General features: G+C 39.9%; 1 protein-coding gene across 1 annotated transcript; it reads right to left on the bottom strand.

The window, feature by feature from the left end:
- Positions 1 to 12,756: 12,756 nt before the first annotated feature.
- Positions 12,757 to 14,121, bottom strand: LOC142295189 (uncharacterized). Its single transcript, XM_075338264.1, has 3 exons — positions 13,987 to 14,121; positions 13,742 to 13,892; positions 12,757 to 13,607 (listed from the first exon to the last, which is right to left on the bottom strand). Exons 1-3 carry the CDS (start codon positions 14,117 to 14,119, stop codon positions 12,887 to 12,889), a joined length of 1,005 nt encoding a protein of 334 aa, XP_075194379.1. The 5' UTR covers positions 14,120 to 14,121; the 3' UTR covers positions 12,757 to 12,886.
- Positions 14,122 to 14,517: the final 396 nt, after the last annotated feature.

Raw genomic sequence — 14,517 nt, 5'->3', positions numbered from 1 at the left:
ACTCAGGTAATTTGCAGTCACAGCTGGAGGTTCCCATGGTCCTTCACCTGTGATCACAGGTAACCTGAACTCAGGTTAGATCATTGCACAGATCTGCATCTCTTTGCAGAAAACCACATTTTTTTCCCGAGTGATTCAGATTTGGTGATGAAATTTTTACACCATATTCCTGCACCTAATCTACACCTCCTGGGAAAAAAATGCATGTTGTTTTACACATCTTTTGTCGCGATTTTTGCCACAATTTTCTGCCAGGAGGTGTACATTTGATACTGAAATTGTCTGCACCAGATTTCAGCACCAAATTTGCACCTCCTGGCAGAATAAAAAAGTTGTTTGCATTTTTTGGCCAAGAGATATATTTTACTTTATTTATGACTCAACAAGCTCTTGAACATATGTTTGACCTTGTAGTAGACATGACTTAGTAAAACTTGTCTGCTACTTGCTATTTTGATTATGGTAATTTACATGTACAGTTCTTTATGAAAGTTAATAAAATGCTTGAAATTATTTGGGGTGCACAATTTTCTAGAATTGCATAGAATCATAAATGCCCCTTCTTCCTGAAAACATATTTTTTCTAAATGAAAAAAAAAGTAAAATGCACATTTGTCAAGCAGAGTAATGTAAGTCTGGCCATCTGTTGAAGATACTAAATGACGGCAGCATAAGTTAACGTGTCTTTAAATGTCAGCAATTATATTCAGACAGCTACTGTACTAAGTGTTTTCCTTTTCAAATGTTTTCCCATTGCAGCTTGTGGGAATGGAGTTATTCCAAGATGGATTTTCCACTAAAACAAACATTGCCTAACAAATGGGGAAAAAAAAAGAAAAAATGATTTACCCTGTCCAACTATCTATTTTAATCGCATCTTTGTCACCATTAATGGTTAAATGACCCTCAATTAATGTGGTAGAAAATTGATGTTTAATTGTGGTTTAAAACTGCAGCAGCTCTGTGCATCGTGCTGTTTCTCTGCTCAATCAACTGAAATTGAACTATTTAATTCATTTAGGGCAGGGATGACCTTTGCTGTGTCCCCCGGGCAGATTCCCTGGGACTGTTGTTCTCAGGCAGCAGTTGAAAATTGCTAGCTGCCAGCCCTTTAAACCTCTCATGCAGTGGTCCAGGCTGAATGATGCTATGCATACACTGGATGATTACTTCCTTATGCTGGCCAGTGCCAGTGTGAGGAAGTACTTTGTGGGCGGGGATCGGTGCACAATGCACTCCCGTCCCACAGAAGAGGAGTGACTGCCCCAACGCTACCGGTACTGTTTGTGCCCCCAGAATCCCCAGGTCTGTCTGTAGCCACCCAGCATCACCAGGGCTGATTGTGTCACCCCCCCCCAGTGTCCACAGAGCTATTTGTGTGCCCCACCAGTATTTCCAGATATCTCTGTGCCCCGCAGTATCCCCAGGGCTGTCTGGGGCCCCCCAGGATACCCAGGACTATCTCTGCCCTTCAGCGTCCACAGAGATGTCTATGCCTACCAGCATCCCCAGACCCACCTATACCCCCAGAATCCCTATGGCTGTCTGTGCCCCCCAGCATCCCCAGGGCTGTCTGTGCCCCCCACCCCCATCTCGGCATCCTCAGGTCTATATCGGTGTCATGGAAGTCTGTCATTTTTAGGAGACTTGTGACAGGTTTGGGCCCTGAGTCGCAGTTTGCCTTGGGAGACTCTGGAGATTACACAAATTTTCATTTCTTTTGGTGAATCAAGGGTTAATGTCAGTTGTCCTTGCCAGTAGCTTCTGATTACTCCTCCTCAAGTGCTTCGGGCTTGTGACTACGCCCATCCCCTATAAGTAGTCCCATTTCCCAGTAGAGGAGGCCAGTCATTCTGAGTCCATCCTAAAGCTAGGCCTAGAGGTAGAAAGAGCTGCTGGATTTCTTGTAGTCATAGGAGGTGTTATAGGCTGCAGTCCTCGTGTCTGACTGAAGTCATGAAATTAAACCTTATCCTTTTGTTTAGTCCCTTGTCTCTATTTCCTTCCCTTCCTTGTTGATTAGTGAAGCAGTGGGACAAGTATCACTCGCCGGCCATCTCACTAGCCATGGTGTTTGAAGGGCTAGTGAGGGATTAGGTATCTGGCTGGGTGACAGATTGAAACACCCCATATAGGGAGGCTAGGAAGCACGGAGACAGCTTAAGGGGAGTTCAGGAGGCATCATCTCACCCCTCACCCTAACGCCAGGGCCCACCCTTGTTAAAGTTTCCTCATGTACCCCTTGTTTGTTGTGTGTTTCGCCGTATGCATCCCCCAGTCTGTGCATGAAAGTGTGCCCCAGCATGCCCAGGGCTGTTTGTGCCCCCCCAGCATGCCCAGGACTGTTTGTGCCCCCTGCAGCATCCCCCCAGGGCTTTTTGTGCCACCCAGCATACGTAGGGCTGTTTGTGCCCCCCAGGGGGGCAAGTCATTGAAATGAAAGTGACCTGTCAGCCACGGCAATGAATCAGGCAGTGGGCAGAGAATAGGGAGGGCATGAGACCTGCTTTGGCATTTTTCCAACCTAAAGCAATTGGAGCTCATTTGCAAATTATTTCAACACTGGATTTCTCAGAAATGGTAAAACAGATCAATTTACAGTATAAAAGTGCCTTTATATTCATGTCAGTAGTATGAGGTATATAATCCTTATGAAAGGTACCCTTTGAAGGGGGTTTTCCTATCTCGCAATCCTGCACTTTTTTACTATGGCCACTTCTTAATTTCAATATGACAAATATCCAAATAGACAAAAAAAGTTTGAAATGCATACATTTTTAAATTTGTCATTTATCTGTTTCTTGAGGGTACACAAACATGAGACTATATTTCAGTATCCAGCATCAGTAGTACTATCTAGTACTAAAAAACACAATAGGCAGACAGGATATCTGTAACTGGTGTGGATGTGCAGTGTCTGTGAAAGGAGGTGCATGGTACAGGGCACCAGCAACAGCAGCCCCGGCAGCAGCAGGACAGTCTAGCAATGTAAAACACAGTCAGCAGCCAGCAGGTAAGTGGCTGACATGGCTGCGGCAAAAGGTGTATGGTACCGAGTTAGGACAGGATAGGCAAGAGATGCTTAGCAGTTTAAAGCCAGCAATGGCAACCTTGGCAGCAGCAGAACAATCCAGCACTATGCAACACAGTGAGCTTTTAGGTGTGGGGCTGGCATACTGTGCAGTGGTTGCAGCAGGAGCATCACAGTACAGCAATTAGACAGGGCAGAAAAGGAGATGCCTAGCCTTTATGGAACAGCAGCAGCAGTATTACAATGTAGGTGACACGATGGGCAGGGAGTAGATGCCTATCAGAGTGTGGTCCTCTGGCTCTTGCAGCTGCAGAATATTAGAGATGTTGTGAAGGCCTAGGCTATGAATCGTTTGTTCACTATAATAATAAGATGATCTGTCCTTTGAATGTTTTATGTATTGATTCTCCACATATACCTAATTGAAATATTAACGGAATGTATAACCAAAACAAATTATGCTTAGGGCTAAGTAGAATAAGTTTTAGTTCATGAATAAGTAACTGACATTGTTCTATTCATAGACTCTCGTCTATGCCTAGACAAACCTGAAATGCTTTACTAAGGGAATGAGTTAAACCCAAGCTAATTGGTTGGTTAAGACGCAATGCAGAAAAACTGTATAAGAATGTTATGCTTGAATACAAGGGTCAGAAGAGCACTGTGCTTCTCCCAAATAGAGATACGTCTCTGTGTGGTCATTTTCCTGTTTTATATACATCTGCGCAGTTTGGATTCGGAATCCTCCTCTGAGACCCTGAGAGACCCGGAGGTCTCCCCCAACAGTCTGGCGGCCAAATCGTGGGGCCCCCATAAGGAGAAACCCGATACCTTGGACACCCCGATACCTTGGATGTTACAGACCAGGACCTCCCTCCGCTCCAACAGGCCTGATAAGCCTACAACCCAAGTAAAGCCTGCTTTACATGTTACAATTTTGCATACGATATCGTATGCGATCATAACCGCCCCCATCGTATGTGCAGTTCAATTTGTTGAATGTGCCGCACAAACGATTAACCCCCGTCACACGTACTTACCCATCCATGCGACCTCGCTGTGGGCGGCGAACATCCACTTCCTGGAGTGGGAGGGACGTTTGGCGTCACAGCGACGTCACGCGGCAGCCGGCCAATAGAAGCGGAGGGGCGGAGATGAGCGGGACGTAAACATCCCGCCCACCTCCTTCCTTCCGCATTGTCGGCGGGAGCCACGGATGGAGGTAAGCTGTCGTTCAATGTTCCCGGGGTGTCACACACTGCGATGTGTGCTGCCTCGGGAACATTGCACAACCGCACGTTCAATTCTTGAGAAATGAACGACGTGCATGCGATGAACGGATTTTCGCTCAATCGCAATTGCACGGAGGTTTTACACGCTACAATCATACTTACGATGCCGGATGTGCGTCACTTACGACGTGACCCCGCCGACACATCGTAAGATTTATTGTAGTGTGTAAAGCGCCCTTTAGTGTTGCATATTGTGTATTCACTGCCGAGACAGTTGTTCTTGGAGACGAGGGAGTGACAGGCCTTGTGTCCCCATCAGAGTTAAAGGTACCCGAAAGTGACTCGGTGGTGGTGCCCGCTGGGGGCCCAGAAGCTCAAATCCTACCCTATGGTGTGGATTTCAATTGTTACAATGGATCCGGAGGATGGATAGTAGAGGGTAAGACGGCACAGTTGGATATAGCTGGCTAGACTGACCCGATCCGTAGTTTGAGGATGCGGGGGGATACCCGTAATCAAAGATAGGGATGAGGACAATGAATTGGTACAGCTGACCGAGTCCGGAGGACGGTTCATACTTGTATGTGACATTTTTGTGTGTCCTCCTCCTTTCACGGGACATCGTTGTTTTTACTTAGCTGAGGGAACTAGAATAGGGGGGAATGCCCCAGTGCCGGCTGGACTGTAGCGTGCACCATATAGTCTTGAATTAGTGTAATCCAACTGCCGCCAAAACAGCAACAATGTTTAAGTTGAGAAAGAAGAAAGTTGAGAAGCCGGAAGGTTCGCAGAATGTTATAGAAGTAGTGACAGACAGAGAGGGAAAGAAAGTTGTGCGCCATGCCTCAGAGATTTTTAAGGTGTTAGGTTTGCCAAGGAGCGGACAGCTACAGCCGTCACAATGAAATGCGGCGCTGAGGGGAAAGACAGGAAAGTTGAAAGATGAAGGATTGTGGGAAGATGCACAGGTGTTTGGTACAGTAGCGCAGATGTTGCAGTCAGAAGAATAGGTTGAAGTAGAAGAAGGTACAGGAGACAGGGGTGTATGTTATCCCGGGTAATTCAAATTTACATCATGCTGGGGGACTGGCCCGGCAAATGGTTTTACAAGGTGGTCAGACGATTAAGCAAGAATCAGAGGAATATGTTGGACAGCCTGGTGAGAATAGAGAGTTTACAAGTACAAGATTTGTTACATTGAATCCCTGAAGTGTGGACTCCTTATTGTACAAATAAGTGAAAATTTTGAACAATTGGTGTTTTAACACTAGAACTACTGGACTCGTAACACCTATATAGAAATACATAATGCAAAGTAGTCAAAATGACTAGCTCAGTAGTTCTAGTGTTAAAAGTCTGGCAGCATTATATATTTAAATAGAATAGGGGCAGGTAAATACATATCTATGTACCGTGTTTGTTAATCTAAAAATCTTAAAAGACTTACCCCAATGATGTTAGAAGGTATTATATCCATTTGTAAAACAAGTAAATAGATCTGGGGATGTGTGTTATGAGGAGCAAAAGTTACGGGATTTTCCTCCTACTGTACTGATAAGAATGGAATGTGGCAACTCCCAAATGGTGAAGCAAGCCCTTTGATCAAATTTTAGAGTTAAAATCATACCCGAATGATTGAATTAATTTTGCAGGGAAAATTAGATTTCTTGACATATGCAAATTCGTTTTTTTTCTTTGTTGTTATGGTGATTTATTTGGACAATATATTTTTATTCTGTGTCTCTGCATACAGACTGTTAGTATTTTATTAATATTTCGTTTTTTCTTTCTTTCATGGATATTAGTGTACAGTATATACGAACTGTGTTATCTATAGTAAGGTCTCAAAATTCCCCAGCAGTGTATATTGTTACATGGGTAATATCCAGTATTTGTCTTCTTTTAGTTTTATAGTAATTTATTGTCTGCTGTTTTATTTGTTCTTTTAGAGAGTAGCAGCATAAAACTGTGAACTTTGCTAGATTGGTACACAAAAAAGGGGGAAAAGAAGTCATATATTAGATTTTTCAGCAGTCGAGGGCGCAGCAGACATATTAGACAAACTCTGAAGCTGGTCCTTCCCCCGCAACAGTCATATTTACTGGACTACTATGAAACATGTCTGCTAACTGAAACAGGAAAATCTTGTCCTATATGTTATTTATTTATTTAGTATTTTCAACCATGTAAAGTATAGATGACCACTAACTGTATCATGGTCAGAGTTAAAGTTATAAGAATGATCTAATGTATATTTTTAGCTTTTGTATTCATAGATGGAACAAGGTGTTGGTCGATTCTACACTGGATATGCTATGGTTTACACAATATGAGGTAATCAAAATTTGAACCACTCACTCCCCTTCTATCAGTACAGGAGGCAGTGATGTATTGATGCCCTCTCTGGATGGGTAGAAAAGAAGTGGGTAAGATGGTCAAATGTGTATGTAGGTTGTATATCTTTCATGTTGTCAAATGAGCCAGGTATACTGAAGATAAAGTCTAGACCTGAACTGACTGTGATGGAGCCAGAGGAAATCTCCGCACAGGTGCAGCTGACAAAGAAGCAGTGAACGGGCCTAGAGTCGAGAGTCTTTAACCAATGCAGACCAGTACCATACCTCGGTGGCACCTGTCACGTCCGTGACATTTGTCACTCCTTGTGTTCTTAAATCCCTACAGGAACAAGTAATTCAACAATGAATGGAGTGTGATGTACAGGGAGCCCAGCTGACTGAGGAAGGTCTGTGGCTAAAGGGTGGTAAGCTTTCTCTGCCATGGGTTCTCTTCTGATTGATGGCCTAGGTAACCTATGAACTAACATCTGCGAAAGACAGTTATCAGTGTGTGCTTTGGTGACACCAGGGTTCAGTACTCAGGTGGGTAGACTCACCTAGTCTTGTAAAACACGTCCTTAAAACAATGTGAAAAAAACCTGTAAAGAGTCAGCAGAAAAACACCCAGCATCTGTTCTACCCATTTCAGAGACTGCAGACTGATTATAGATGTATATCATGGGCAGGTTTTATGCAAGTTTGTGTGTTTTGTGCAAATATCTTTCTAGGTTTGGTCAGAGGCATTCCAGTGCAGAAAATGAAGTTATTGCTGAAAAACACATGATGGAAGTAATATGTAAAAAATGGTTTTACAGAAGTAAACAAAAATGTGTATTTCATAAAAAGGTGGAAACTGGTAAGTTGTAAACCAAATGTATGTTTTCTTTTCTTTTCGGAATAAACAGGTCTATTTGTAAGATATTTCTTGGTTTAGCACAGGAATGTATAATTTTTTATATGATTGACCTAATAGTGTAATAAACAGGTGTTTTCTCCAATTCCAGGGTCGACCCACCAGAGCTGCACTGAGCGTCTTGCTTGTATTTATCCTATTCAAAAGACCTATACAGTCTCAGGCCACAATTGCCAAAACAGGTAGAAGAGAGGACTTAGAGAACCTTGAGACATGGGAAAGTCCAACTACAAAGGGTGAGGACTTGTCTAGGAGTCCTTGGTCTTAAACCGGTGAAAAAAACCCTTTCCCCTCTCCGCCTATGCCTCAATGTTCAGTCAGGCAGGTTTTCCCAACAGATCTTTCTTGCTCCCTTCCTAAGGGAGCACAGTACCCTTAGTATTTGGAAATGGCAGAAATAAATATTAAGGGGGGGACTGTTGAGGGTAAGAATTGAGTAACCTGAAATACTTAATTCAGCCATTTCACAGACCCAGATACATAGTTTAATTGATGTAGCCTAACATACAGTACAGACTAAAGGTTTGGACACACCTTCTCATTCAAAGAGTTTTCTTTATTTTCATGACTCTGAAAATTGTAGATTCACATTGAAGGCATCAAAACTATGAATTAACACATGTGGAATGAACTACTTAACAAAAAAGTGTGAAACAACTGAAAATATGTCTTATATTCTAGGTTATTCAAAGTAGCCAAATTTTGCTTTGATTACTGCTTTGTACAATCTTGGCATTCGCTTGATGAGCTTCAAGAGGCAATCACCGGAAATGGTTTTCACTTCATAGGTGTGCCCTGTCAGGTTTAATAAGTAGGATTTCTTGCCTTATAAATGGGGTTGGTACCATCAGTTGTGTTGTGCAGAAGGATACACAGCTGCTGGATACACAGCTGATAGTCCTACTGAATAGACTGTTAGAATTTGTATTATGGCAAGAAAAAAGAAGCTAAGTAAAGAAAAACGAGTGGCCATCATTACTTTAAGAAATGAAGGTCAGTCAGTCCGAAAAATTGGGAAAACTTTGAAAGTGTCCCCAAGTGCAGTGGCAAAAACCATCAAATAGTAGAAAGAAACTTGCTCACATGAGAACCGCACCAGGAAAAGAAGACCAAGAGTCACCTCTGCTGCGGAGGATAAATTTACCAGCATCAGAAATTGCGGGTTAACAGCAGCTCAGATTAGAGACCAGGTCAATGCCACACAGACTTCTAGCAGCAGACACATCTCTAGAACAACTGTTAAGAGGAGACTTTGTGCAGCAGGCCTTCATGATTAAATAGCTGCTAGGAAAGCACTGCTAAACAGGCAACAAGCAGAAGAGACTTGTTTGGGCTAAAGTAAACAAGGAATGGACATTAGACCATTGGACCAGTGGAAATCTGTGCTTTGGTCTGATGAGTCCAAATTTTAAATCTTTGTATCCAACCACCGTGTCTTTGTGTGACGCAGAAAAGGTGAACGGATGGACTCTACATGCCTGAGTCCCACCGTGAAGCATGGAGGAGGAGGTGTGATGGTGTGGGGGTGCTTTGCTGGTGACACTGTTGGGAATTTATTCAAAATTGAAGGCATACTGAACCAGCATGGCTACCACAGCATCTTGCAACCGCATTCTATTCCATCCGGTTTGCGTTTAGTTGGACTATCATTTATTTTTCAACAGGACAATGACCCCAAATGACCCCAAACACACCTCCAGGCTGTGTAAGGGCTATTTGAGTAAGAAGGAGAGTGATGGGGTGCTACGCCAGATGACATACCCTCCACAGTCACTAGACCGGAACCCAATCGAGATGGTTTGGGATGAGGTGGACCACAGAGTGAGGGCAAAAGGGTTAACAAGTGCTAAGCATCTCTGGGAACTCCTTCAAGACTGTTGGAAGACCATTTCCAGTGACTACCTCTTGAAACTCATGAAGAGAATGCCAAGAGTGTGCAAAGCAGTAATCGAAGCAAAAGGTGGCTACTTTGAATAACCTAGAATATAAGACATATTTTCAGTTGTTTCACACTTTTCTGTTAAGTATTTCATTCCACATGTGTTAATTCATAGTTTTGATGCCTTCAATGTGAATCTACAATTTTCAGAGTCATGAAAATAAAGAAAACTCTTTGTATGAGAAGGTGTGTCCAAACGTTTGGTCTGTACTGTACATATTTATAAATGCTTTTGTTTTCTACTAACACATATATAAATATATTCATTGATTTTCTTTAATACAAAATGGCAGCTGTAAACCCTCTAATCCCGGGAAACGTTTGGGAGAGCCCATCCCACCAGGCTGATGTCTCCCCTGCATAGTCTGCTGAGCACTGACAGTGACACGCAAGTTAACGTCTCGCCTCAGAAACCAATGGACCTGAAACAACTGAAGCAGAGAGCGGCTGCCATTGTACCCATTATCTCAGAAGGCTTCTCTGAGTCAGCGCCTCAATCTGTTCACATGAAGCCTCATCACGCTTAGGCTCTTTATCAAGAACAGATCACCAAGGTTCACGAGTCGGCCATGGATGGACAAACACCGACCAAGTATCCTCTTTCTCATTTAATATCCGAAAAAGAAGACAGACAATCAGTAGCAGATATATATTGGTTATGTGGGGACCTGAAAGTAAGGTCTAGGCTAGAACTCCGCTGGAAAGGTCAGTGTGCCCTGATGAAAGTATTAGGGTATGTGCGCACGTTGCTTTTTACCTGCTTTTTACCTGCTTTTTTGCTGCTTTTTCTTCTGCGCTGTTTAATGCCAAAATGGATGTGTTCTTCTATTCAAGCAAAGTCTATGGGAATTTGGGTTTCTTGTTCACACTATGTTGTTCAAAATGCTGCCTTTTTGTGGCAGAACTTTGGTCAAAAACTCAGCTTTGCAGTGCAAAACCCAAATGGCAAAAACAATTGACATGTTGCTTCTTTGAAAAGCTGAGTTTTTGACCAAAGTTCTGCCACAAAAAGGCAGCATTTTGAACAACATAGTGTGAACAAGAAACCCAAATTCCCATAGACTTTGCTTGATTAGAAGAACACATCCATTTTGGCATTAAACAGCGCAGAAGAAAAAGCAGCAAAAAAGCAGGTAAAAAGCAGGTAAAAAGCAACGTGCGCACATACCCTTAATGCCCATCCTTATAGCACCAGTAAATCATGAAGTTACCCCTGACCAGATAAAAATCAGTGTACAAGGAAGGTATGGTTAGGCTATGTGCGCACTTTGCGTCGTCCTACTTGCGTTTCAAAACGTAAGTTTTAGAACAATAATGTTTTTGCCTTTTTGGCTTTTTGCCACAACATGCATCCTAAACGCATCAGTTTGCCTAACGTTTCCGAAGCTCAGAACTTACGTTTACCAAGCGTTTATATATGTACTATCCTGCGTTTCCGAACCTAAAATCTTGCTGCGTTTGTCACATCTTAACTATTGGCAATAAAGTTGATTGTTGTTTTGGGTCTATTTAGAATAAAAAAAAGCCAAAATAGAGATCTACTGATGTCATTTCCGACTTTGATCATAAAGTCTGCTTCTCTGCTATTTTACTTCGTTTGGAATATGCCAAATACTTTACAGAATTTGCGTTTAAGGAGGTCGCAAAGGCATCGCTTATTACTAATTTTGATGCTATTAAATCGTAGACGAAGCCTACAGGTATTTGTTTTAATTTATTAAAATAATTTTTTCCTAAATTCTAAAATATAACCCATAATATATTTATTTTAGTACCAACAGCAGCAGACGACAAGAGGAATGTGGGTACATCCCCTGTTACAGGATCGTGATGTCAAAGGGCATTTTGCTCTCTTATATGCGGATTTACGAAAGTATATTTTTTTTTTTTTTTTTATTTTTTTTAATATTTTTTGTTTTTTTTAATCTTAAATTTTTAACATAATTAGAACAGTAAAATTAATTAATATTTCATATACCTTATTATACTCAGATTTGATGACAAATTCATAGCATTTTGCCGGCTCCCTCAACAAGGTTTTGATGAATTACTGACATTATTAAGACCGAAAATTACCCACGCTGACACATATATGCGTCAAGCAATATCTGCAGAACAGAGACTTCTTGTTACTTTGAGGTATATATTTTTGCTAAAAATTTGATTTGATAACAATATTTAATCACATATTTATCTTGCAAAAAATAAAATATTATTATTTGACATTACAGATTCCTGGCTACAGGTGAAAATTTCTCTTCACTACATTTACAATTCCGACTTGGCAAAAGCACAATTTCTGGAATAATTAAAGAAACATGTCAAGCAATATGGGAAACCCTACAACCTATTGTAATGCCTACCCCTACAGAAGAAAGTTTAATCCAGATTGCTGATGATTTTTCTAATATAGCAAATTTTCCAAATTGTATTGGAGCAATTGATGGCAAGCACATCAGAATCCAGCAGCCTCCACGTTCTGGCTCTAATTTTTTTAATTATAAAAAATTTTTTTCGATAAATTTAATGGCAGTTGCTGATTCAAAATATAATTTTATAGCAATTGATGTGGGTGCCCATGGAAGTACAGGTGATTCACGTGTACTGCGAAATTCGCAAATCGGAATACAATTAATTTATAACTCTGAAATCATACCTGCCCCTGCACCAATACCAGGCTCAGAAATTACTTTCCCTTATGTTTTTGTGGCAGATGAAGCTTTTCCACTTTTACCAAATCTCCTACGTCCATTTCCAAGACGAGGATTAGATGTTCCCCGCCGCATATTCAATTACAGATTGAGCCGGGCAAGGAGATATGTAGAATGCACATTTGGAATAATGAGTAGCCAATGGCGAATTCTACATACCCCAATACAATTAAATGTATCAACAGTTGATTTTGTTATTAAAAGTTGTTGTGTTCTACATAATTTTTTGCGAAAATACAGATTTGAATTTAACGAGGAAGAAATACCATTAAACTTTCATCCTTGTCCTTCAATATCTGGTCGATTAAATAATTTAGGAGTATTAGTGAGAGATCAATTCACAGATTATTTCATGAGTGATGTTGGTGCCTTAACTTGGCAATACCGTGCAGTTGGTGCTGAACCGCAAAATAACAATTAAATGTTTCAAAAGTTTTTTTGTTTAAAGGGATGACATTTATTTTTTCAATATCAACAAACAAATGCACGAAAAAGCAAAGCCAACAAAGAGTATACTTTTTTTCCATTGTTGTATTAATAATAAGTATGGTTTATGTATTTTTGTTTGCAAAATACTAAACCAAAATCATCCTATCTTTAATTCAAATGAAAATGCTTTAACATCATAATTAAATTTACATTTTGCACATGCATTTTTTTTTTTTAAATTTTTGTTTTGAGAAAAAAACCATTTTGCAAAAAAATAAAAACAAAAATGACTAAATCATGGCTGTGAAAATAATTCATTTGTGTAAAAACCAGACATTTGTTCGTTTGGTCTATTTCTCACAATATTAGTTGTGTGATAATTCTCACTAATAGATTGAGAATATTCTTTGCTTTGTTTCATAGGGTTATAAGGTTGTATATTTTGGGCAGAATATGTATCCGGACATTCAGAATACAAACCAACTCTTTGTTTGTTTGTTTGGAAATGTGGTTGTGACTGAGTTAGAACTAATGGGTTGTTTTTCTGTTCAAATGTTTTTTCACAAAGATGAACTATTTCACCACCTGTTGGAAATTTACCTTCATCCTCAAAACAGGCCAATAAACCACAGATAGCAGTCATACATGCAGAGGTTTTTTTTTTTTCAGGTAATTTTCTTAAACGAAAAGCGACACTAATGGCAAAATTGTCAAACTCATCATCTTGGGTTGCTGTTTTTAATATTTCAATAGTTTGATTTGTTAATTGATCTTGGTTTATTTCTTTATTGCTTGGAATATTTTTTTTTTTTCCTTTTGCTTTCTGATAACTCACAGGTTGGGGATCTTGATTTGTATTGGAAACAGATGGTTCCAATGATCTGGTTTCAACATCAGACTCCAGATGTGTTTGTTCGGTATTAATTTCTTCCTCAATGGCTGGTTGTATTTGTGCAGGATTGATATTATCTTGTGATCTATCCATGTTCTTTTTCGGAGCGATATTTCCGTCGGTCCTTTATTTTGTATTTAAAAAAAAAAATAATATTTTTTTTAAATTAGTGCATTTTACTAAAAAATGTATTTTCTAAATTTTTGTTTTTGTTCTTCATTTAATATATATAAAATTTTGAAAAAAATTAACACTTACGGTCTTAAAACGCGGCCAGAACTTAAGAATTTCAAATCATTATAATAAATAAAATTTGGTTTAACTGGCGAGGATCCACTTTTACCAGGTTCAAATCTGATTTTATTGAATCTGTCACGGACTGATCTCCATCGCTTCCGTACATCATTTTCTATGTATTTAAAGAAAATTTAATTTAAAACTTTTTTGCTAAAATGTAACATCTTTAATGAAGATTAGGATTCAAATTGCAATTAAACACATACCAATCTTAGTTTGGAGGCTTTTATTTGCCTCATGCCATTGGGGATATAATTCTTGACAGATCAATAACCAGCTTTCGTCACGTTTGTTTTTTTGCATGTACTCAGGCGACGTGGGATCCCATAAACATGGCATTGATTCAACCTTAAGTTAGCGAAAAAATTTAAAAATAAATATAATATTATTCTATTTGATATTTTAAAAATAAATATAATATCGTGTATATTATCAAAATCTTCCAATTTTAGGAGATTACACATTTAATATCATAAATAAATAAAACAACTTACCAGACTAATAAGTTTGGAGACATCCAATCTCAAGCGCTTATACCAAGTCATGTTGTATATTATAGTCTGCTTTGATGGAGCAACCACACAATGTTTCGGATCTGTGCAGCAAACTTGTTTGCACATGGATCAATTTATTGTTAAGCGGATGTGACGCAAAATTAACTATTTGGGTGGTCATTGGTGAATTTACATAGTTGTGTTCATGATGTTCAAAACGCAATTCATATGACTATGAAACGC

The sequence above is a fragment of the Anomaloglossus baeobatrachus genome, chromosome 3 (assembly GCF_048569485.1).
Source record: "Anomaloglossus baeobatrachus isolate aAnoBae1 chromosome 3, aAnoBae1.hap1, whole genome shotgun sequence".
Taxonomy (NCBI): domain Eukaryota; kingdom Metazoa; phylum Chordata; class Amphibia; order Anura; family Aromobatidae; genus Anomaloglossus; species Anomaloglossus baeobatrachus.
The sequence above is the reverse complement of the archived record's forward strand: the minus strand, read 5'-3'. Positions and strand labels throughout refer to the sequence as shown.